General features: G+C 33.4%; 1 protein-coding gene across 20 annotated transcripts in view; it reads left to right on the forward strand.

Moving 5' to 3' along the window:
- Window positions 1–27,203, forward strand: part of IKZF2 (IKAROS family zinc finger 2) — a 149,332-nt gene that overhangs the window by 68,164 nt on the left and 53,965 nt on the right. For 18 of the 20 annotated variants that reach the window (XM_036926850.2, XM_036926855.2, XM_036926845.2 and 15 more), the window contains one exon: window positions 23,459–23,725. In XM_036926850.2, the coding sequence (XP_036782745.1) occupies window positions 23,459–23,725 (267 nt within the window). The remainder of the gene's footprint in view (window positions 1–23,458; window positions 23,726–27,203) is intronic. The other 2 variants (XM_036926858.2, XM_036926859.2) reach the window with 1 other exon arrangement.

A 27,203-nucleotide genomic window follows, 5' to 3' on the forward strand; every position in this document is an offset into this window, starting at 1 on the left:
GGTGGACACTTAGGTTGCTTCCATATCTTGGCTATTGTAAATAGTGCTGCGATAAACATAGGGGTGCATCTGTCTTTTTCAAACTGGGCTGCTGCATTCTTATGGTAAATTCCTAGAAGTGGAATTCCTGGGTCAAATGGTAATTTTTATATAGCAAAACTTCATTATATACTTATTGTTGCTCCAGTTGTGGTAAATTGTTTCAACATATAGTGCACAAAAATCAGTAGAACAAAACTAGAAAAATAAATTCCCATTTGACATGTTACCAAAATCCCAGATTTCTATTTCTTGGCAACTTATAGTCAGCTTTACTCAGCTTTAACTTGACCATGTTTCACTCATTCTTTGTAGACTTTTATTAGGTTCAGATTTTTAGGTTTTTTTAAAATTTACATTTTTAGAAATACCTACTTCATTTGTTTCCACTCTAATCTTCATTATAACCTTCCTTCTAATAACTGAACTTTGGTCTCCTAGTACTTTCTGGGTACAGTTGGATTGTTTGAGATTTTTCTTGTTTCTCAAGGTAGGCCTATATCTCTATAAACTTCCCTTTTAGAACTGCTTTTGATGTATCCCAGAGATTTTGAACCATTGTTTTTCTATTTTCATTTATCTCAAGGTATTTTTTGTTTCCTCGATATCTTCTTTGACTCATTGGGTTATTTAGCAGCATGTTGTACAGCCATCTTGCATCTGATTTGAGGATATTGTGGATATTGGAGTTGAACTGACTCTAATCTAATTGAACAATGACATACTCATATACCTGTTATTTTTTTCCTTCTATTCTGGCTAATATCTTGATTCAGGTGTACCTTTAAGCTATGTTTCAGTTGGTTGATTGCTAGGATAACCACTCGCTAGCTTTGTATGCTGTGAGTTTTCCTGAACTACCTTGGTGCTCTTCCCACGCTGGATATGTCTCCACTTGAGTTTTATGGGCAACAGTTCTAGCTTATTCATTGTTCTAGCCTCTGGGCTTATGATTTTGCCAAACTTAATAAGTATTGGATAAATAAATAGAAACTCTAATTGCTTGCTATCAGTTTCAATGGATTTATTTTTAAAAATATACCAGGCTAATAATAATAAAAAAATATATTTGTAAAAGGGATTCTTAATGATTAGGACTAGTTTAAGAATAGGTCAAGACTGATAAACTCTCCATCTCCTATTAAATATATTCTGGAGAGAATTTAGTAAGTGACCTTTTTCCCCATTATGTACATTACATTTATCAAGGCTACTAAAGTTAGTTAAGATTTTGAGTGAGTGATAGTTTGTATCATAGTTTGTTTACTTACCATCAAACCACTGCTTGCCATCACTAACCTATATACTTCATCTTAAATTTGTAACTGTTTTGAAAATTAATGATGTTCCTGGAAAAAGTATTCATTAGATCCATGAAAGTTTATAAAATTTAAGAATTTCTTTGAAGTGCTTTCAAACATTTAGTTATTTTGGCTTATTTTATACAGTCTTAATCACTGCATTTTACCCATATTTCTTATCAGAGTTTGTCAAAGGTTTTTTCCCCCCTTATGATCATTTGTTTTCTTTTTTAACTATTTTCAGGGTTCTATCTGAATTACATTTACTGCATTTTCATAACTATTACCCCTGGACTGATTGATTGATTGGTTTTCTCTCCCTTTTTCCTCTTTACTTTTAATATGGAAAATTGAATATATAGACAGAATTTTAATGACCTTTGTGCATCCATCACCCAGCCTCAGTAGTTACTACTGCATAGTTAATTTTTTTTTTTTTTTAGCTCTACCCAAACCTCTTTCCCTCACAGATTATTTTAAAGCAAACTTCCAGCTTCTTTGGAATTTCACTTAATATAGTGTTTGTAAATTACTGGGTAAGAAAAAACTCTTGTCACACCATCAGAACTGAGCATACAAAATATACATTTTATGTATATATGTGTCAGATAGTTTCAGGGTATATAGTAGTTCAAGCTTGGTGCTTCTTACTTTTTCTCTTGAATGTTATTCCTTTTGCTCCTTTGAGCTTCCTAGTTATACACATGGTTGTTAAGTGTTGATCAAGCTTTTTGCTAGAAGTAGCTCATGAGTTTATCAAATTAAGTAACTGGTCTCCTAAAAGCTTTGGCCAGGGTCCCAGGGAATAGGAGAAATAATAGGGGAATTTTGATTGGGATGGGTGATAGGAAAGCATATACAGTGTTTCATTTAGGATATGTCATGGAAAGGATGAACTGGATGTTAAAATGGAGGAAAGAAAAACCTATAGGCACTTTAAAGGTGATAGCACTTTGGGAAAAATGGAAGTGGCTGCAAAAAAAACAAAAAGAGATAACAAATTCTGCCTGTTTCATTCACATTTTATGAAACAGTTTTTCTTGGACTAGCAAACATATCCTGCCCAATTATGGTCGGACAGTGTGAATTCCCTATCTTGGTAACAGGCAAGAAACTTGTGATGGTGGTTTGTAGATGGAACCTGTTGCTGATAGCTGCTATTCACCTCACTCATCAAAATAAAGACAATTCAAGAAAACAAAAAACCAAATGCAGTATTTGCATTGTTGAAAACAGAGTTAACTTCACAATGTTAGGCTACTCCTTACATATCAAACTGATATTTCAGAAGTTAATACCCGCCATGTAGTTGTCCCTCATAGATCTGGAAACAAAACTCTTAAAGAATAATGGTTTGAGTGTGAGGTTGACATGAAAGGGAAGAATGACTAACAGTGGCAGGAAATGACAGCAGAGTTCCAGTTATGTTTGGTGGCCTGCCCCATTGGCCCATGCTTATGAGGCACGTAACTGAGACCTTAATGGTTAAAATTAGGTAGCCATTCACTTCATTTCGTCATAATGTAAAATTCCCTTCTGGCCTCACTTTTCAAAGAGAAGCACAGTATTTGGAATAAAATCAAAACACCCAACAAAATCTAAGCCTACTGGATCTTTAACCTACCAGTTATGTGATTTTACTCAAATCAAATCAATCGAGTGTTCTGGGATTCAGTTTTCCTGTAGTGCATTGGAAACACATATGCCTTATACTGTAGTGTGGAGATCTAATGAGCTGGCAAATTTGGCAATGCCCTGCCATCTATACAGAACTATCTAATCATGAGTTACTATGTAATATAAACTCAGATAAAATAGTCTCACAATCTGTGTAAGACAGATTTTGTTTCTGAAAAAAAACTAGTAATTGTTGCTGTGGACCAAATAACTAATGCACCAAAAGTAAAAGGGGGAAATCCCCTCCTTTAAAAAAAAAGTGCATTTCTTTTGGTATTTCAATGAGAGGTAAAATGCTGCTATCCATATATTCAAATTTCCTTAACAATTTCAGCCAATTGTCTCTACACTTCTGGAATTCACATAGCTAAACGATAAATTCATGTGTCCACAATTTCTTTTACAGGACACATAGGTAATAACTTTATAGTTGAGGAGTTGAGGATGTAGGAATAAGCAGAGTTGTCTGTGGGATCCTAGTGGCATCACAGGCTTTAAAGCTGGAAAGTAATATGAGAGCTCTTTGTATTAAGGAGAGCCAACCCACTTGTGTTATAGATTTAAAAGCAAACAAGCAAAAACTAGATTTCAGAGAGAAATAAAGATATAATTACAATATTCAAACCAAGGGTCAGTTAAGGAAAAAAAAAAAACTGACAAACTAAAGATGGTTTTTCCATTTCCATTTTCATCATTCATATTCATTTGCTATTTTCATTCATTTTGTTGTTTGTCAGCATTCTAATATAAATTCTTACAAAAAATTTAAATTTGCAAGTTCTACAAACTGACTTTCTGTGACTTCAGCTATAGAATACTTCAACTTAGCATATGGAACACTTGTGCTTTTCAGGAGTACATTTTAAGAACCACTAATATAAACAAATGATACATTAGTATACATATTTGTCCTCCCTTATAATACTCATTTGATCTCAGAATTCAGAAATAGAGAATTAAGTATTAGTAAGTCATTAAAATAAGCCTTCTCTACACCAGATTTGTTTAATCTCACATATGTGAGATAGATATTTCTGTCATTCTTAAACAGCCTATATGAAGATGTTCCACAGTCCTTTTGGGAAATTTGTGCCAGTGTGTAACAATCTTTTATTCTAAGATAACCAGAATTTTCCTTCAAATTATTTTTACATTAGTTAGATGTCTCCTGATTTTCTAAGTTCATATGCTTTGATTTTTTTTTATAGTGAGTTGTAGAATTTGAATGTAGAAGTGGGACATCTCTCATCTAATTTAATTTATATAAATTTTCCTGAACAATTGAAAATGAATAACTATAACATAGTGTCAAATACAAGGAAATGACAGTATCCTGTTTATATATTAAATATTAATTCCAAAATAGTTAACGATAGTTAATAAATTGTTTGGCTTTTAGAGTTAAAAAGCACTTCACATGTTATCTCATTTAATTTAAATCAAAGACAAAGTACAAGTTCTGAATTGATAGGTAGATATGTGCTGTGTTAGTATGATCACATTGCAAACCATCATATTTAATTTTCATATTAAGCATTATATGCCTGATACACATTATGTGCCTCAAAATAATTCTTTCTTATTCATATCATGTTTATATTTTGTATTTAGGAACATTATTATTATTATAGAAATGATTATATATTAGGAAAACTTTCCTGTTTCAGTGTTTTGGAACAAATGGAATATCTAGAAGTAGGTTTTCTAAATAAGTGAAAAACTGTGTGGAAATCCATGTTGCTACATCTCTGGAAAAATTTTAAGTTTTATAATGGGGTTTTATGAGGCTTAATTTTTTTCTGCCTGTTTACAAGTCTAGTTTTCATTTAAGTGATTTTATGTATAGAACAGGGTTGGGAAATGCTACACTGTTTTTTACAAATAGTGATTTTAAAAAGTCACTAGTATGTTTATAGGTTTTACAATCCGCATCTGAATTGCTGTGGCACCACATCCACTGTGCTCTTTCTCTGTGCTGTTATCCTAACTTTGATAGGTGCCTGGGTGGTGGCATATTCTTAGGGCTTGCTTGTGATCATTTTATGCCCAGGCGAAGAAAGTTTGTAAATCTTCTTTTCATATTCTTTAAGTTGCATATCTGTGCTTCAGTTACACCAAGATAGAAGTCACTTGAAAATGGGTTATTTGCCTTTTTCACCCAAACGAGGGAGATTAAAATATACTTAGTGTGTTTAATAAAAATTAATTAAAACTTTATCGAATTTTTCCTTGAGGACAACTCGTTTCATTTTCAAAGATTTTTTTATACTATCTCAGAGAAGCAATATTTATACTGGAATTCTAGAAATGAGTTGATAAATAATATGTATTTAGATGATACCAAGAGCAAATGCTTTGTCATTTTGAAAGAAAATTCTCCTCCTGACATAATAACATCTATGTTTGAACTCAGATATGGTATAGGATATATGTATTTTCTACTGAGTGTAACCCAAACATAGTTGGCCCTTTTACCTATTTCATGGTTAATTTTAAGTATTGCTAATAGGCTAATTTTAAATATTTAAATGACCATTTTGCTAATAAACATAAACACATGCAAATTGTTTCAATACATTGTTTTACTAATTCCTGGGATAACTTTTAGAAAACTTTCCCAGTGAGATTTACTATTTTACATTTACTGTTAATGAATGGGAATGACACAAATGTTAAAACCCTGATAAAGCCATATTAAGCCAGCAGAACAAAATTAAACTTTAACTGAACAAAAAGTCTGTATAGATGTAAGCATTTCTTTTTAGGTGAGTATTTTCAAATCACTAAAAGGTAGTTTTAATAAAACAAACATGCTGCTCTATGATAAGGATCCATGCCTGTCTCTCTGTTCTGTTGTATATTAGGCTTATAATTAGTGAGCCTTTAAATAAACTTGTAATAATAATTTTCTGTGTCATCATATTATGCTCAAAACCTTGATAAGTGAAATTTGTATAGATTTTATAAGTTTTTTTTTTCTCCTAATTGGAACAGTTTCAGAAAATTTGGCATACTATTACTCTAGCAATACTTAGTAAGTACTGAAGTACAGAACAGAATCTAGATTCCAAGTGAAATATAAACCATAATCTCTCCGTGGTAATTAATGATATGTTAGTCTCTACAAAAAAAAAAGAGTTAAACAGTAACCAGTCTATTGGACTTAAGAGTTTTGTGCTTTTTTAAATCCTGACTAATGGTCAGTTTGGATTTTAATCTTTGACATGAACATTTGTATATGATACTTATAAACATGTCAGAAGAATTTTATTTCTTTATACTGAGTTTTATATTGGGTTACCAGTGAAGGAAAAGCATGAGAAACAGATACTGTTGTTTTCATGTTTTTAGTTAGACTACATCTGTCTTGTCAAAGTTCTCCTTTTCTCACTTTTTGCTATTTTACTATAGTGTTAATTGGTCTGATATTAGATCAATGCTCTAGACTTTTGCAACAAAATCATGAAAAATATTGCTATTTTTTTTAAGTTTGAGAGGATTTTAAGTACATTCAAGGAACTGGGGAAGTATGATTATAGAAATTGGGTCAAATAGGTACAAGTTTCTGAGCCCAGAGATTAGTAAGTGAACTTGAAATTCACTTTTTATCAACCTCTAGATTTTGTCTTTAGAGACAGTTCTTCACATTTTTCAAACTTTCTATAATTTATGGTATTATTTATAAGTTTGTACAGACCTCTGGTTTAAAAGTTAATGTGGTTTTCACTTTCCTGATTTGAATTCTCTATCTTTAATATGAACTTTACATTTTAGAAAGGCAAAAGTGTGTGTTGATTTTCTGCTTTTCTTGTGGTTTAAGAGGTACATCCATAAAGGGTGTAACATGCTATCAGTTGCCCATCAAATGTTGAATAATTCTCTGTCTTCTCTACAAAACATTTTTATGATTGTTAGAAAATATTTGTATAATACTTCCCTGGAAATGTCTTCTATGGTAAATATGGAGCTAGTTTATTTCCAATTACTAATTGGGAGACTGAGATACATAATGTTTGCCTTCATTTTTACTCACTGGATTCCATCACTAATCAGCAGTGGAACCTATGCATCCCACTTCTAGTTTTGTGGTTGGTTTATTGTGTATCATTTCCTAGTACCACATTAAATACATTAGTTTCCTTTATTAACCTTCATTTGTGATGTTTCTCAAGGAATGAAAAAACAGTCTTCATTTCTCTCTTCCCCAAATCATGAAGAGTATGGACTTATGGCACATCATTTAGGTAGATTTTAAGGCTTTAAGGAAATTATTTATATCTGTTCCTTTAAACCTTCTGCCTTCTTTCATGAAGACAGTACTGTACTTGTACTGGGAGATAAGTATTCTAATACTATAAATTTATGCATTATTAAATGAATTAATAAACTGAAAGTTGGACATCATTTGAGAGTACAGAACAACATTAAGCAGAATGAAGTTATAAAACAGAACATAAATTCAGGGTCCAAGTGGATAGTTTCAATGCCCTAGAGTTAATCAGGTTCATGCGTCACTTGCATTGAATTTTCGTATAATTTCCTAGGCCATATTTAATTTTTACTGAGTTGCTATGTTTAACACTTTGCAGCAAAAACTTAAAAAAGAACTAGAAAATATAAAGCCTAATGTGCCTAATATACTGGGCTTGGAAAGTTTCCCTATAAATGGGAATGCAATGGTAAATAAATATGACCTTTTCTCTCATTAGGCTTACTTTCAAGAGTGTTGAAATTCACTAAGGCGTCTGTATGTTCATGTTTAAAGTCAAGATATATAGACAGGTATCTTTGCCTTCTCTATTTTAGAATGAATCAAATACTTGGTGACATTTTCTACTACAGAACAGGTCCAATATCCAGTGAATGATGATAATAAAGCCTGCAACTGGGGTAGAAATAAATTCTAGACTATCTGCTGCATTATTCCTTAGCATTGTGTAGTGCTATGTATTTTTGGCTAGTTTTACTCAATATATCCGCTGGCAACAGAATGAGCTTAAAGAAAAGAAGCAACTGACTGATAATATTTAAAGAGATCACCAGTGGAAATAGAAAAAAAAAGAAGCCAAGGAATCTGAAAACTAATCTTTTTTGACCAATTAGTAACATAATTTTCTGACGTGCTCCTTTTCTATTTTTCAAATTGTTAGCTGACCTGATTAGAAAAAAGAGAAGAGATTTTAATTTTATCCTTATTGTGCAGGGTAAGAACTCATGTTTCAAAATGGAACTGACAAATGAATTTCATTAAGACTGATAATATGGCAGCATAGTGAAAGCTTGCAACTCTTATCAGCATGTAGAAATTTTAACCAAGCTATTACTTTTTGACCAAATATTCTATTACTTGTCAGAGTGATCTTGTATCTAATTATGGTGAATGTAATGGATTGAAGAGGTTTCATTTTAGGTTTTTATTCAAATTTTGTGTGTGGGTATGTTTTATTTTAGTTTTTGTTAGGGTTTGCTCACTTTGTGGGGCTACTTTCATGGTGAAAAAAGGCAATTATATAGCTTTGTTTATTTTTGTGATGGAGACAGTCTAGGAATTATTAGAGAGAGCTGCTAGCTGATGCTTACATGTAAATTTTCAACAGTAAATATTTTTTTTGCTAGTTGTTTACATATAAAAATAATAATTCACATCAGTAAAATAGAATTGAAATGAAGTTATTTCTGTTGAAAGGATATTTGGTAGGGCTACAAGTCCTTAGTTCCAGGAATTTTAATGAAATGCTCTGAGTCTTTCTCGTCCCAAATTCTTTGCTTTTATACTGCCTCCTCCCTTCGCGTAGAAAGACACTTGCAGGACTGCCACCCACCTTGTCTTCACTTGATATGAGCAGAAAATGAAAGCAAAGCTATGTCTGATTTTGTCATTGCATATTTAGTGCTTAGCAGAGTACCTTGGTACAGGAGTTTCACCCCAGACATTTGTGGAGTGACCTTAAAATCAGGCATAAGAGTCTAGGTCTTAGACCCGTTCATTGCATTTAGTTCCTTTTCTCTGCAGATTCTTTGCATTTTTATATGTTGCATTTCATTTATTTTCATATTACTCCGTAAATGAGTTTGTATTTTGCTTAATGTTGTATATCTTTATTCTGTACTACTCTGAGACTAGTTGCTGGTAAAACATGAATGTCTCAAGATGGCACCGTCAATAGAGAATGAACTGTGAATCCCCGTATTTGTGGAAGTTGGGTTTTTACCCCATGTGGTTCCCTATGTAGCCAGTGATATACATTATGACTGTGTTTTGCTGGTCAGAGGTATTGTTCAGCATTGTGATGTGGTCCTGATCCTCAGTTTCCTTTTCTACAAAACAAAGCTAATACCTACTAGAAAGATTTGTTTGGGAATGAAATGGCTAATATTGAAGGACACCTCAAAAATGGGCCTTCAATAAAACGTTAGTATTCGTCCCCCTGTCTTTCATCTACTCCTTCCATTGCTAGCTGTTTCAAACTGGCCTCATACTAAATTGATTCTAATGGCCCCGTGGACACTTGATACTACCTTTAAGAACCTTGAATATTTCTTTTTTAGCAGTGCTGTTTTGAGAGGCCTGGATACCATCGTTGACTCTCCTATCTTCTTTTTCCTCCTCTCAAACTGTGTATTTTGTCACAGAGACCTGTATTTCCTTGACGCTATCGCTGTCAGATGTGAAACTACCTACCTTCTTGGGATCATCTGTTTTGGTATCTATTTTTAAAAGTATTACTGCATAGTTAAAAACTACCTTGCCATTAGGTAGATTAGTCATGTGACAAGTTTAAACTACTTAGAAGTAGCACTATGAGGAAGGAAATGAAATTAATGTGAATGATAGTGTCAGATATTAAATATATATATATATTTATTATCTGAGTGGTCAGCTTGACATTTTAAAGCAGGGAGAAGTTGTGTCATTATTTCCAGAATACTACAGTAGTTAAAAGAAAAAGATTAAAGTTCATGGCTGTAATTGCTGACAGCTTCCACAGAATGAGGCACATTCAGTAAGCATGTGCTGCCTTGAAAAAAGGCAGCCTACTAGGAATGTGGAAGAGGACAGTGAGCTTTGAGATGAATGTGACAGAAATGTAGATTTGGGCATTCTTGTGCCCCTAAAATAATTTCATTTCATTTTGAAGGTAGAAAAGAAGTAAAATGACTTTCAGTGGCTCATGTGTTTATGGTCTTCAAGCAAAGAAAGCATCTAGGTTTCTGAAACTAAAAACTTGTATATTTTTAGTAACTTGAAGTACAAAGCCTGGTGACTGTCACAGGGAGCAAGGTGGCTAGTATCTCCGGGCTTGGCACGATCCCTGTGAAGTGCTGAGGCAATCCCTGCCGTGACAGCATCCCCCACCCGGGAAACCTGCAATTGGCCTCGTAGTCCCAGATGGGGAGGAAACTTGCAAACAGCCACAAGCCATACATAGTGTCAGGGTTCAGATCCTGACAGGAACAAAGTTAAAGAAAAGGAAAAATTCGCGAGTGTTCACACCATTATTTGAGTCAAGGACTTCATGCTTTTTTGTGAAGGTTGTAGCATCCCCCCCCTTTTTTTTTCTTTAAGTTTTGAGTATGTTGTGTTTGTTTTGCTTTTTTTCCTCTCCTGGATGCCAGCCAGTATGCAACTGAAAGAAACACATGGGGATGGCACTTAATCATATGGCACTATCTGCTGCTTAAGTAGCTAACATTTATTGCTTAATAAAGAACATCCTGCACACATACCAACTAAGTTTCCAGTATGTATTCTCTGTATACGTATAAAGTACTTTAACATTTAAACATGCTTTCACCTATAACTTTCAGAAATAGATTAAGAGTAGATTTAGGAATGCTGTTTTTAAGCCAGAAGTTTTAAATATATGATCTAAAAATAGATCTTTATCTATACCCCAAACCTAGGAACAGATTTTATAAAAATAAATGTATTCATTTTTAGATGGTTTCTTATTTTTTTAGCTTTATTGAAGTGTAATTGACAAATGAAATTGTAAGACATTTTAAGTGTACATTGTGATAACTTGTATGAATATGTACACATTTGAAAGGATTCTTCCCACCTACTTATTTAATGAACACATCCATCACCTTACATATTTAACTTTTTTTTCTGGTGAGAAATTTTTAATTCTACACTCTTAGCAAATTTCAACTATACAGTACAATGTTAGCAACTACAGTCACCATGTTATACATTAGATCCTCATGGTTATTCATTTTATAGTTGAAAGTTTGTACCCTTTTCCCAACCTCTCCCCATTTCTATTACACTCCAACCCCTGGCATATACTTTTCCACTCTATTCTATGAGTTTGAGTTCTTTTAAGATTCTATATGTAAATAATACCATGCATTATTTGTCTTTGGCTTGTTTCACTTAGCATAATGCCCTCTAGGTCCATCCATCTTGTTATAAAGAGCAGCTTTTCCTTCTTTCTCATGGTAAAATAATATTTTATTATATGTAAGATACATATATACATATCACAATCTTCTTTATGCATTCATCTGTTGATGAGCACCGTAAGTTGTTTCCATATTTTGGCTATCATGCAAGAAAAATAAAAGTCATCCAATTCAGAAAGGAAAAATAAAACTGTCTCTATTTGCCGGTGATATATGTAGACAACCCTAAAGACTACACCAAAAAAATCTGTTAGTACTGGTCAACAAATTCAGTAAAGTTGCAGAGTACAAAATCAGTATACAAAAATCAGTTGCATTTCTATAACTAACAATGAACTGTAAGAAAGAAAAATTAAGAAAAAAATCTCACTTAAAATTTCATCACAAAGAGTAAAATAGGGATAAATTTAACCAAGGAAATGAAACATTTACACTAAAAACTGTAAGACACTGATGAAAGAAATTAAAGAAGTCACAAATAAATGAAAAGATATTCTATGCTCATGGATTGGAAGAATTAATATTTTAAAAATATTCATACAATCCAAAGTACCCTACAGATTGACTGCAATCTCTATCAAAATTTCAATGGCATTTTTCACAGAAATAGAACAAACAAGCCTAAAATTGGTATGGAACCACAAAAGATCCTTGATAACCAAAGTAATCTTTGAGAAAAAAAGAACAAAGCTTGTGGCATTATACTTCCTGATTTAAAACTATACTACAAAGCTATAGCAATCAAAACAGTATGGTATAAGTATAAAAAGACACATAAATGCATATAACAGCATAGAGAGCCTAGAAATAAGCCCATGTATATGGTCAATTAATTTATAGCAAAGGAACCAAGAATATATATAGGGAAATGATAGTCTCTTAGTATGGTGCTGGGAAAACTGAACAGCCACATGCAAAATAATGGAACTGAGCCCCATCTTACACCATACACAAAAATCAACTCAAAATGGATTAAAAACTTATGCTTAACACCTGAAAACATAAAACTCCTAGAAGAAAAGCAGGGGGTAAACTCCTTATGTCAGTCTTGCAGTGTTTTTTTTGTGTAAAGAAATTTATATTGAGATACTGAGTAGCTAATATATAACTGATCTCACAAATCACTCTTTACATAAAATTTCAAGTGTAGTCTGGTTGCATCTAGAATTTTATATACCACATCAAGAATCTTAGCCTCAGGCAGATAGTTTTTTAATTATTTTACCTGTACAAATAAGTAGTATTTTCTCCATTTCACAGAAAAGGAAGCTAACTCTCTAAGAAGGCAACTTGGCCAATTAGAGGTGACAGATACACAATATCTGCACTAAATCACAAGTTAATAGAAGGGGAAGTAAAACTCAAGTTTATATAAATTTTAGTGTACTTATGATCTGACAAGAAAACATCAAGTATTTTAAAAGAAGTATTTTGAAATGAATAAAGAATTATCTTACTTCTGATAAACATAATAACTTACCTTTACAAGCTTTTAAAAGAAAATCTTCATGTTCTTTAACTATATTGGATATGTCTGTTGAATTTGCTTTCTGTGATACATAGAACTATGTCATCACTTTAAGAACATTTCATGTGGCATCCTACTACACTGATGGACAGTGACTGCAATGGGGTATGGGTGGTGACTTGATAATATGGGTAAATGTAGTAACCACATTGTTTTTTTTCATGTGAAACCTTCATAGGAGTGTATATCAATAATACCTTAATAAAAATAAATTAACTTAAAAAAATTTCACATACTGCAGTTATGAGCTATAGAAAGCTAGCTAAAGGATGTTCTAGATATGGAGACAGACAACTCATTGAATAATCAAACCTTCAGGTCACAAATCCATGACATGCTTAAAAATTGCTTAGAATTCAGAAGCAGCTGTATTTTTGAAATAGTGATTTTAGGGGTGTATTTCTTGATTACTTATTCTCCACATTTTGCACTGAGATTTTATCATAGTACCATATTCTCGGGGGAGGGCTCATGAGATGTTGTTAACTTTCACTGCAGTATTTTACTGTTCCTAGTTGCTCATATATAAAAGCAAGAAAAAGATACATGTATACATACATATGCACATACATGCCTAAGTTTCACAAGGGCCTTGACAGCAGGAACCTATCTGCCTTGTTCACTTCTGCACAGCAGTACCTGCTACCACAGAACAGGTGCCAGTGAGTGATTTTTGAATAGATGAATGAATGAATTTAAGGAGTTCCCTCCTTCATATTGTGGTTGTTGAAACATGGTCTGTTAATAAGTTGACAGCACTGATCGTTGAAAGTACTGCCTACAAGCATTGTCTCTTAGGTCTTCCTGTATTTTAAACTTTTTTTGATATTAGTATTTTCTACTTATGTTACCTGTTGAATGTACGTATTCCAGGAAAAACGGTGTCATTCAAGCCCAACATGTTTCATATTCCTCTCTTCATGATTGCCCCAATGTTGAGTAACATCTATCTTTACTATTATATAAAGCATATCCAACCATTAAGTACTGCCTTAAATGCTCCTTCCTTCATGAAGCCTCTGTACCATCCCTGTACTTCCCTGTAGTAAACATACCTTTACAGTTATATTTGTTTGATGTCCTACATTTTATGATATGCTTTTGTGGCAGATCTATTAATAATAAGTAAAATAGCTTTAAGGATGTTGTGTATACAGTTGTATTTAACACTCAGAACATGCCTAGGAGGCAGGTATTATCATTTATCTTGATTTTCTAAATGAAAAAAAAAAGAAACTTAGAGTGGTTTCTTAAGGTCATATGGTTAATAAATGAGAACATGGCCTTAAACCCCAGGACACTAAATCTAGATTCTGTACTCTTAACCATGTCCTATACTGCCTGCTCTCAGTGACTGCGTGCTTTCCCAGCCTTACAAGTTTCATGTAGTGGCTATCACCGGACACTGTAGGAAATATTGAGTGACTTCCTAATGTTCACATATATAAAGAACTTAACACAGATATTCTAGTCCAACATTTCCATCATTCACCTAGTACTTCCTATGTTGCTTTGTAATTATTTTTTACCTTTAAACAAATGTACTCTATATAACTATCTAACACGTCTCTTTATTAGGGGTGGAAACCAGGTATGACTAGCATAAAAAAAGTTGCTGCTGCTACATTGTGGAAACAAATACTTAGTACGGATTTGTTAAAATTTACCAGGGTGGTTGACGAGATTCATTTTCCTTAATCATCACTACAGGTTTTCTCTTCCTTGTTACTACTTGACATGTTTGTTGGTTACATTTTTCTTACCTGACCAATTGTGCATCTCAGGGCCCCAGGTTGACTCTGTTTATTTCACACAAATAGTGTTTATGGAAGAACACCAAGGAAATAACTTGTGTAGTCTTGACGTCAGTGTGTATGTTCCAGATTTTGGCAACCAAGGATATTTAAATCCAGGGCCTGGAGAGCTGTTGGGTTCCTCTTTCACTTTAGTTCAGAGACTGAGTAGAGCTGCTGAAGCAATCGTGTGGCTTGCTTCCTCCCCCTGTTGCTGTAGCCCCGTAATAGAAGCACTGCTCCGTCTCTTCCGTCTTTCTCTTTAGTGTGCGGGCAGCACTGTCTTCTGACCTGGTTTAAGCGTCCTCAGTGACCTCTGGAAATCCAATGTGTGGGTCCCTTCAAGAATATGCCCACTCAGCTTGATTTTGGAGTAATGATTTTACAACTTACAGAAGTTTGGATAAAAATTTTGTACTCCCTTTATTAACTAAATAATTTCACAATGTAATTTGCTTCACAAACCTCCCACAGTTATGTTAAGCAGATGGTTGCCAAACACCAGTTCAAAGTAGATTGCTCTTATATGAAATAAAATCCATGCTCAGAAAATTTGGCAGCATAAGCTGGTCTTCTTCCAAACCAGGCTTTCAGACTAATTTCTCTTCACTCAAACCTGGCAAACTACTACACCTGTATTAGACATGCAGTAAAAAAATGTGTCAGATGGCACGCAATGATTCAAAGTTCTCCTTCTTTGACATACTGATATCCTTTCATTCTTTACTGATAACTAGTAACTGCTCTGCTTTTGATGACATCGGAAATAGCACGAATTTGGTCATTAGTGAGTTCTGGGTTCCAGTGTCAGATCTGGCTCTGAATAGGTGTGTGATGTGGACATGTTATTTTGCCCACTCTGAGCTTCAGTTTCCCCATATGTAAAATGAGGATAATGTTATGTACTTAGAGTGACTGTCATGATTGCCAGGTGGCACGTATAATTCCTGTTAGTCCACTGGTCCTTTAATCAATGTTATACTGATGTTGATGTTCTGTGTTTAGAACCTAATTCTACTGTTACATTTATTTGACACCTGTGGTTAATTTATGCAGGATCTCTGTAACTTAAAAAGAGAAGTGCAATAGGTAAATCAGCAACAACGGTTCAGCAAACTTATCCAGGTGCATAGTGTAAGTAAGGGTAACATGCTATACAACTGTGAATAAAGATAACATTTCCTTTCAAGGATTCACACATAGGGAGTGTAGAGTTAAGGCAAATATACTAATTAAATCTGTGTCTTAGTGCTTAGGAAACACTTCATGAAAAAAAGTAGCAGGTTAGTGGGGTTTGAATGGTGTGCTACTACTGATAGAAATACGGGAGCCATTCCAGAAAATAATAACAGGAGCCATGAAAAATGAAAAGGAGTAAGTAGGTAAGTGTAGGATGAATTCCAACAAGAATGACTGGACAATGGCTGGAAAAGTATGAATAATGAAGGGACTAATAGGACAGATGGCTGAGGGATATGATGGAGATTTACTGTGAATGTCCTTAAATTCCACACCAGTATCTTTGTATTTAATTTGTAGACAGCCGGCAGTCATTGGAAATATTTAGAAGAGTAATATGATATCTGCTTTAGGAAGATTCACAAGTGAATATAAGATGACTTGGGGGAGTGGAGTGTGGCAAAAGAATGAAGAAAAGAGACCTGTTAGAAAGCTGTTGAGATTGTCCCAGGTGAGAGGTCATGGGGAATCTTACAGAAGTTTTGTGTTGTCCATGAGGGTGCATAAAGGAGTTGGATATGCTAGCCATGGCAGGTACTGAATCTTTAGGATTTGGCAAATGAAATCATTCCTTTAAATTAGAGATAGACTATTGTATGCCTATGGCATTTTTATTGAACCTAGGCTTATTGTCTCCACATTCATTGTACGTTTCTCATGAACTAGTTGTCTGCCCCGAAATGGAAACTTCATCTCTGGACTACAATGGTGCCCCTGTGCTGGGCAATAAAGGCTTGTGGTTTGAGGATTGGCCTGCTATATAAGGTTTCATGTACTGTGGGAGACCATGAAGGAGTCAGATGTCTTGTCCTCCGTTATTTTAATTTTTGTCTTCAAGGAGGTAGAACAGACACTCTTTGGCATTTATTGTCTTGGGAGGATCTCTCCTAGTATAAGTGAAATGCTGCATAAGCTGCTCATCTGTATGATTTATCTTTATAACAATAATTGACACGAGACGGTCAAAACTTGACCACAAAGAAAGTCCGAAAATGCCGTCTTCTACAAACTGTTGGTTTAGAGATTAAAATTGATAATATTGACTTATTCCTCAAATGGCTATCTTTACCTACCACTGAGAAGTCACAGCATGACAAAGGAGTATAGAGAAGGTGAGAGGTGGGAGAGGACTGAGTACTGACACTTCTTCAGGAACTAGTTGTACTGCAGAGACCTACACCTGCCTTAGGACCAAAGCACATTTGAAAACAGGAGGTAGTTGTTTTGAGTGGGCATATGCACCGCACTTTTGATAGAAATTTTTATCTGACCTTTGTGGACTTGAATTCCTGGCATCCTTTTCAACTGTTGGACATACTTTTTATAGCATCTGAAAGATCTCTTTGCCCACGACTGATTTGTCCTAAATATAATAGGAACCTTAGTTACTTGTTTAGTTGGAGAGCTAGTACCATGTCACGGAAAGAGGACTAGGCTAAGAAGAAGATGTGCTTGATTTAAAATAAGGCTCACATTTACTTTGTATCCTTGGGAGAGTCTCTTAACATCCACACCTCCATCTGTTTATCTGTGACTGCCCTACCTGTTCACGGTTGTTTTGAGTATTAGAGACAAGATGTAAATCATAAATAATTATGTTGTTATTTTTCTATTACTATTTAAAGGGTTATAAATCTTCAGAGACTGTTTTATCTAGCCTGCTGTTCTGAGGAAACATCAAATGTTCTTTATCCCATATTTCAGATGATGCAGGTGGCTGAATCAAAAATAAACAAATCTCTCAAGGCCCCATAACTAGTTAGTTAAGTGACAGAGAGGACGTAAAGATCCTGGTGTCCTGCCTTCAGGTTCAGGGTAACTTTCTACTGCACTATTCTTAGAATAACCATATTTCAGAAATTAGCCTTGTCTTGATCTAATTACTCTAATAGGTTTAAGAAATCCATAATCTCACTGTATTGGAGAGAGAAGTGAGGAAGAAAGGAGAATGAAGCAATGTGATGTACAGACAGAACACTGCCTGCAAATGGCTCAGCTGCAGTTCAGTGATACCAGTGTCTGGACTTGTCCAACCATTCATAAAACAAATACTTTAAGGATGTGTGAGGAGCTGTTTTGCAAGATGTACCCATATATTTATTCACAGTTAAAAGAAACAAAGGTTTTATATTTTGCAAAATTTCGTGGAGGACATTTTTGTTTAAATGATTGCACATACCTTAAAATAAGTTTTGTTGTGATGGTTTTACTTTGTGTAGATTACTGGTAAATTCTTAATAAATAATTGTGCTTTACATCAGAGTTTTGAAGGCAGTTTGTTTTCCTAACACATTATTTAAACAGCTGCTGGGCTGTTAACATGGATTTAATCATGTTTGGTGTTTCTGTTTCGAAAGTTTAAATGAGAGAGAGAATTGTATTAGTTCAGAAGCAACTTCAACAGATTCTTAGATAGATATATTGATTCAATTAGTGTATATAACATCATTTCAAGTACCTGGCATAGACTGGGAGAAATTGATGCTTTTAAATAATAACATCCCTTAAGTGTCCTCTTGAATTGTCACACAAGAGAAACCAAGCATATAAATGTCCACTTACCTATAGTACACCTGAAAGATTTTTTTTTCTCAACTTGGTAAGTAAAGAATGGTTTCAGGTATCTTTTATTCAGCACTGTGAGATAAATATTTAACTCCCATAATACTTGCTTCCTTTAAAAAATTAAAAATTAAAAGCCAAAAAATATAATTTGGAAACTAAACAAATAAATCATGAATTTGATAGTAATGAATCTAGAAAGTCTATTTTATACTCCATAACATTAATAAATATTATATCCCTTCAAATAAAGCAAATAAATCATAACTCCCTTGAATTATTTTCCTGGCAAGGAAACTTGAATAATCTGTTCGTGGGTAGGTAGAATCAAGTCATACTAATACTAAAGTTTTAAGTTATAGAGAGTTAAATTTAGATATTAAAGTGTCTTAGTAATATTATTAGTTCTGATTATTGTGATATTTCCAAAGTTTGGCATTTAAAAATGATAGGATTATATGTGAAAACCACACTGTAAGGATGAAGAAAGAATTTATTCCTGTAATTTGATAACTCAAAATTTAGTGAATATATTTCACCATGCATCTTTTCTTCCCAAATTTTTAAAAATGGTCATTTCATTATTTGAGGACATCAATGGCTAGACATTGCAAAATCAAATGCTGTCTTGCATAGGTGTCTTAGAGAAGGTACCGACTAACTGAAAGTAAACGTCCAATTTATAAGAAAAGCATCTTTACATTTATATACTGTTCAGGTCAGTACATTTATTTATTTTGTACTTAAATTTTATATGTTGGTAAAATATTTCCTGTACTGTTGCTCGTGAATTCTTTCATGACCTGTTTCTGACTAGTATATAATATACTTTTAATATGGGTTTCTTATGGAATTTATTATTCTTCAGGTTTTAATCTTACACTTCCATAATCGCTTTTAGCAAAGTATTAGGTAAGCAGCAAGTACTTCATAATATTTAATAGCATTAATAATATTTGCTGGTTCAGTGATTTTTTTTTAAGAGAATTCAGTTTCACTCCTGTTTCTTTTTGATTGAAGTTGGATGAGTTCTATGAATGTGAGGTCTATTAGTCTGTGTAACAACTTTGTATATTTTATTTTCCATTTCATGTTAAGTGGTATACATTCAGGTTTTGCACTGTCTTCTTTTAAAATTTTCAAAGCATAATGATAGTGGTAAAGAAAATTTAAATTATGACACAGACTAAATTAAAATTAGTTTCTGACAGCTTCACAAAATAACATGATTTTTCCCCATTTGTTCTCTACCATTTTTTTTACAGTGATCTATATCTGTTTACCTGTATAAACACCCTTATTCTATCATCTCTTTATTCAATACCATGTTAGTGAATTAAAGGCAAGTCTTGGGTAACTTTATTCATTCATGTTATGTATCTTGAAACAAAGCGAAAAATATGAAGCCTTTGCATGTAGAGAATCTGAGGTCACTGAAGAAACTTTTATGATTGAAAATTGTTTGAGCTTATAGTATGAGCTCCTGTGTAAATCTCTTAACTTCTCAGCATTGGCATGATCATTTGTAAATGGAGGTGATTAAACTGTGTTTCAAAGTTCAAGAATGGTACTTTTAAAGCATAAAGATGGGGAAAAGGTTTATAAACCTCTGCATTATGAATCAATTTTTTGCATGAATGTATATGTGGATCTTTTTATCCTGAAATATATTCAAAGGTTTTTTCTGTGCAAAATTGTTCATAAGTGTCTTTTCTATTAACTATTATTATCCTTCACCTATGTTCACACATTTCCAAGTCTAGTAAAAAAAAAATACAACAATTAACTTCTTTTTGATCCTTCATTAAAGCTATAAAATTGTCTTCTTTGTTTTAAAATGTAAATCATCTCATCTTCTTAAAGTTATAAAAAAGATACCTACATTAAACATCTTCATTTTATTTATTGAAATTATTCAAATATCTATATTTTGTTATATATGACTACAGTATTGAATAACAGAACAAATGATCAATTAATTAAAATTGCATTTCACATCTCTTTTTATTGCTAATAATTTATTCTGACAAAATATTGTTTATATTATAGTTAGTGCTTTTCAGTATATAATAATGTATGTAAATTCCCACAGACATGCTGGAATTTTACAATCCTTATTTCATATCAAGGAAATAAGTTTAAAAAGTAATTCTTGGTATTGAGGTTTATAATAACAAGATTCAGTTTTACTCATATTGAGAAGTTCTGATCTTCATAGTAATTAGCCCATTTATGAGACTGTCTTCCTGTTACCACACTGTAAAAGAAATAACTGTATAATGAAGAGTAAAAATTTAATTTCAAAGGTTTGATAACTAATGTCCTATGAATATTATTATACAATGCTTACTAGTTAAAATAGCTTTATATATTATATCTACAAATAATCATACTACAACTCTCCTATTAGTATATAAATTGTAATTGGGAGTACATGCAAGTTTGCCAAACATGAATTTCATCATCAATGAGTTAAAATATTAGGTGCCCTTCATTAATTAAAAACACAAATTCTCAAAAACAACAGCAAACATTTAAATATGGGAGATTCCCAACTTCACTTATAATTTTTAAAAAATGCAGATTAGTATCTATAGTAAAATACCAATTTGTATCATCAGATTGACAGTTCTATGTGGTATTATACAATAATGTCTATATTAGTAATAAACAAGAAATATCTTAAATTTCTATTGATAGACCCTAGATGAATAAGCTATAATACATTTATAAAGTAGATTCCATGCAAGTATTAAAAAGAGCAATGTAGGTTTTTGTGTACTAATATGAAAATATTACACAGATACTGTTAAAGAAGGCAAAGTTTAGATCAGGTGAATTGTACATTCCAATTTGTGTGAAAAGAGAGACTACATATACACCACCACCACCACCCCACACACACACATAAACACTTTAGAATTAGAAAATAAAGGTAGTGGTTGCTTCTGAGAGCAGAACCGAGGGGCAGTGAACATTCTGTATCCTTTATGTTGATTAATTTTTTGTTATTATGTTCATGGCTTCTTTAAACATATAAAATGAGTTTAAATAAAAAAATTCTTAATTTAGTGTAACAGCTTAGTGAACACTGCCTTAACACCTTCTAGATGCCACAGATTTCTTGAGCATGTCAGGGATATTAAGATGGATGAAATTTTGTTCCTACTCGTCTCGAAAACCAATAAAGCAGTACTGATTTGTAAACAGGGTAAAACTCAGTGTAGTACTCTATTAGAATGGGGCCTGGAAGACTATGCATCCCTTCATAGATCTTACAGAGCAGTTTACATACTGTAAGTTAATTGATCCTCCTGAAAATCTTATGGAATAGAGCACTGTATGTCCACAGAAAAATATAGTGAAGCCTATTTTCTATATTTACTCATTTAAGGCTCACATCAGTCTAAGAAAGTGGGTACCATTGCAGCCCCATTTTGGAGAGGACATGGAGAACTTGAGTATCTTACAGAAAGGTAACCCTGCTTGTAGTGAGTGCCAGAGCTAGTATTCAGATTTAGGCAGTCTGGTTACAGGATCCTCATATTAATAGCTAAACTATTCTGCTCAAACTTTATTTTGTAATTTCAATTCATTTCCACTTGCAAATGAGAGACATAAGATTCAGAGGTTAAATAATTAGTTTGAGATTATATTGCTAGTAAATGTCAAAGCCGGTCCTAGAGCCATGGTCTCCTGACTACACCCAGTTAGTGATCTCATTGTTCCACACTGCCTCTAGTTCATAGGGGTTCTAAGGAGCAGAGCAGAGGAAGATACATTTCAATAGCACTGCCTGTTATAAGTACTAATAGCAAATCACAGAATGTGTGGTTTCTCTAATTAAACAACTGGAGTAAAAACAACTTACTTCCTTTTTGTGAAATATTTCCTCTATTCAACTAGTACCAAATGATTGGTTTTGCTCAGTAACTTTGATATGATTTCTTAAGAAATTTTTAAGATCACTGGTTAAAAAACTGATACAGCTTGCTTCTGCTTTGTGAAAAGACTGTCAGCAAACGAGAATGAGGGCATTACTAACAAAATTCCAAGTTTTCTGTGGGATGATCCAGAAGCAGCAAACAGAAGGCATTGAATTTCTTAACTGTCCCAAGCGTGTGCATGCAATGCCATTCTTGTCACTGCTTTTGGTGTACATGAAGTTGGAATACTTTGATTTGCAAACTCATATGCTCCATAGAGAACTTCTTTTTTCAATATGGGAAAAAAAGCAGAGTAGTTTAAGAGTGTGTGAGGTCTGTGTACCCTGCCCTACATTTATATAGCTCTTTACTGAATATATGTGTTTAGTCTGATTTTAGGATATTTGCCATGACAGTGTACCTTTATATGTATAAGACATATGAATTAAGATCTCAAGTTGCTTCTCATGCTCAGTTCAGAAGCAGGTTTACACAGGTACCCTGATGTGAAACAGAGAATGTGAAGTATATGTAGGATTGTTAAATTAAGAGGAGTAATGGCTCAGTGGGTTAAGCAATGTCTAATCTTGTCTCTTCCATGGTCCTACTTCAGTCTCGGTAGCCTTAGTGACAAACTCAAAAGCCAACTCCAGAATTATTTAAGGACTTGCTTAAAAGGTATGCAACTGAGTTTAAGAAATAAATGTGTGTGGACATAAAGTGTCATTCTGTTTACCTAGAGCTTTCTTGAGCCATCCTCACTTTCATGCCAAAGCTTCAATAAAATATCATAAAGCACCCGTATATTTTAACATTGCATTGGTGATGGCATACATAGCATTTCCAACCACGTTAATACAGTAGCAGTGGATGGAAGACAGATGTAGGTGATAACACATAACATGCTTATGTGTTAATGTTTAATAGTAATGTTTAAGAGTTAATGTTTAAAAAATTTTTTCTTTTCTTCTTTTTAAATTATAGCAAATTCAGTAAAGCTAGAAATGCAGAGTGATGAAGAGTGTGACAGGAAACCCCTGAGCCGTGAAGATGAGATCAGGGGCCGTGATGAGGGCAGCAGCCTAGAAGAACCCCTAATTGAGAGCAGCGAGCTGGCTGACAACAGGAAAGTCCAGGAGCTTCAAGGCGAGGGAGGAATCCGGCTTCCGAATGGTAAACTGAAATGTGACGTCTGTGGCATGGTTTGCATTGGGCCCAATGTGCTTATGGTACATAAAAGGAGTCACACTGGTAAGCAGCTGAAAGAATAACCTGATGACTGCCTGTGACATCTGATGTTGATATTACCTGACATCTATTCTCTTTCCTTTTCATTCAGGGGTGGCAATGGTGAGACTACCTTTTCAGAATTCTGCTAGTATTGGATTGCTGAAAAGCAGAGAGTAGCCTGGGTCTTGACTTCCAGCCTTCAAATCTGAATAGCATGTCAGAAAAGAAGTTTGGGATTCAGTTTCCACAATTCTTAATATAGCAATAATATGATAAGGGTTCAAAAGGTATAGGAGAACTGTGTAACTTAATCTTTTTGTATTTCTATACATATTTTACCATACCCATGGCAGGTAATAAAGTTTGCTAGCTAAGAGTTTATGCTATAAAATGGTACTCATGCATTTATGTAGGGATGGGTCATTTTCACCTTATCTAGTTAACTTATTGGAATGCAATTTCCAACCAATCTTTGCCTACTATGAGTTTCTGTATTAGGCAGATACTTTCCTAGCTCAAGGATGTTACCATCTTCCTGTAATTTTTTACTGTAACTCCTGCAAGGAGATATGTAGGATGGAACATAACCAAGGATGGCAGGTGTGCTGGTAGGAATGTGTAGTCATAGAATAGAGTGAGAAAAGGAGGCCTTCAATTAATTTAACCTATACTTTCAGGCATTTGAGTAATGTTAAAAAAAAACTAAATGTGGAGAAGGCCTTATTTGAATCCCTTCAAATCCTTTGGCAGAATGAATTTTTTTTTTTAATTTTAAAAAGCCAGAAATGAGATTGTGGTAAGAAAGGCATATCACTGACTCTTAAAAAAAAAAGTTCCAAGTTCATATGAAAACAGATTTAAAGGTTATTGATAGCTTTAAGTATAATGCATAATGGTATTATATAGCAAAATATTAGTCACTCATTCTCTCAAGTTTTAAAGTATGATGGAAAGGTAAATCACAATAAAGAAATTGAATTGAATTTAAAAATTTACTTCTGAATAACCAATTTAAGTAGCTTAAAACATGAGAGATACCAGGCACATTGAGTCTTTTTAGTCTAAACCTCTCATGTACATATGCAGAAGCTCAAGCCCCAGAAAAGTCATTTGTCCTTTATCCTCCACGTAATTAAGGGCATTGAGAGGCTAGAGCCAAGGTGTTTCCTGATCCTGATGCCCAGATTTGTTTTCTTCAAATATACTATGCTTGGTATATCAATATGCTAGCATTTTGTGATAAGTTATGACAAAAGGCTGATATCCTAAAAATTATAGTAAGAAGCTACACATTAAAATCAGTGTTACCAGATAATAATTGAAATCATCAGCTTTAGAGTCTATAATATACCTTTATTCCAACCATAGTTACATTTTTACTTTTTGTTTTATTTTGAATTCCATTTTAAATAGTACATTTTTAGAACATTTATTGGTGCAAATGGATTTTTTAAATTTTTTTTAATTTTTAAAGATACCACATGGAAAAGTTAAAAGATCAAGTTTGGTATATTTGATAAGAGAAAAAGGAAAAGACTGTAAAATAATGAGTCTACTTTTCTCCTGTGCTCACAGTTATTCTAGCTGCAGTTCTAAGATTTCCACAAAGCTATATAAATATATTCATTTTCTCAGTGTGATTACATTGGGAAAGATAACACTCATTCAAATGTGTAACTTCTTGGATCTAGCAACATACAAACTAAACAAAATTAATCTAAAGACTTTCAGTTGAATTGCATATAGTGTTCATTTTGAGGCTCAAAGGTATACTAAAAACATTTTGTTAAGGTTTTTAACACAGCTTTTATGGTCTGAGTTATGAAAATTCAAAGAACCTGATATGCTGTCTTGAAAATTTAGGTTAATCAATGGTTCACCATATCTGCAATGATTGCTCATGAAGATTGTTGGTTTGTAAACACTAATACATACCTACTTTACTCTACTTGATATTTACTTCCACAGTAGAGTTGAATTATTTTGATTCTGAAAATCATCTGATTGACATGAAAAATGTTTCTAAGCAGTTGTACATATTAACACAAGTCCTGTGAATATGAGATTCACTCAACTAGTAAAGGCAAGGAGAATGGACTAAACAGTCATTTAAAATAATCTTACAACTCTGAACTTCTGTTGTTAACATATTTATTGGAGTACTGTAAAAATTATTACTTTCCTCCGATCTGGAAGGTTTTTGTTAAAGTTAATAGCCATTCATAGATGAGCTTGGGATACCTGCCATACATTGTTGACCTTGAAATTGTGATATATCTTTAAATTAGCTATTTTTATATATATTTCTGATGACCCAGTTTATACCTCTGAGGGGGTCAGGATGTTTTTTACTCCATTTTAGTACTATTTGAGAATAGAAAGTCTATTGGTGCTTCTTTAATTTAAACTATATTGAAATGAGTATAGTCAGAATTTAGTGATTAACCAAATGTTTTCTCCTTAATACCATAAGCTACTGTTTTTCAGTTTAGAACTTCTGCCTCTCATCAATTATTAATAGCTAATATGAAAGGCACTTCCTTAAACACTTAAATAGCCTTTGGGAAACATAAGTTTGTGTGTTTTTAGCTCATAGATTATCTAATATAAAATTAATAGTGAAAAAAGATACACAACCACCCAATTCATTACAATGACATGGAGTATCAGATCTAATTCACTTCTTCTTTCTTTTTCATGCTCTACTAAAGTGCCAATCCCAGTGTCTTATTAATGGCTTGGTGTTATTTCTTTGGTATTGATACTTAAGTAGATAATCAGGTAATATTGTCATCGGATACTCCAGGCACTCCTCACTGCAAATTTAGAGAGAAAAAAAGAAGTAGGTGTAGTAAATCAATTCATGCTTAAACACTAATTGATGTGAACATTATAAATACAGAATACCCTTAATTATGCCCCTTTGGGCAAAATTACTGTCATCTTTGTAACTTTAAGTTTTCAGCACAAAAATTGTAAATTGCAGCTTTATTCTCTTGTTCCAGGGCCCTCCCTGCAGGTGCCTGGCAATTTTCTATTTGTAGGGGGTTGTTCCATGAGACACAGGAACACCCTCTGTCTTGGACTCGCCAAAGCAAATCGATGAATGTCTACTTGCATTTCAATTGAATATTGAAACACAGATCTAGAAATATGTTCTTATGAAAGTACACAAACTATTGAAATATAATTTATTCCATAAAGGAATAGGTAGCTTTAACTAGTGAATAACTAGAGAAGGTCCTAGAGTAGATGAGTAGATTATGAAACAATAGATTGAGACTGGAAATGGAGGGTAGCGTGGCTACATTTTAGTTGTTTTGAATCCAGAGTTGTTAATCCAGACTTTTGTGCTTACCCACAAGTTAGTTTATCACAGATACAAGATCCTACTGGATAATTTTGAATGGGGTTATTCTATATGTCACTATGTATTTAGTAAATTCGTGGTGTTTCCCTGAAATTTACTTTTATTTACATCTGAAGAAGAATATGGTTA

Source organism: Manis pentadactyla, chromosome 6 (genome assembly GCF_030020395.1).
Source record: "Manis pentadactyla isolate mManPen7 chromosome 6, mManPen7.hap1, whole genome shotgun sequence".
Classification (NCBI taxonomy): Eukaryota; Metazoa; Chordata; class Mammalia; order Pholidota; family Manidae; genus Manis; species Manis pentadactyla.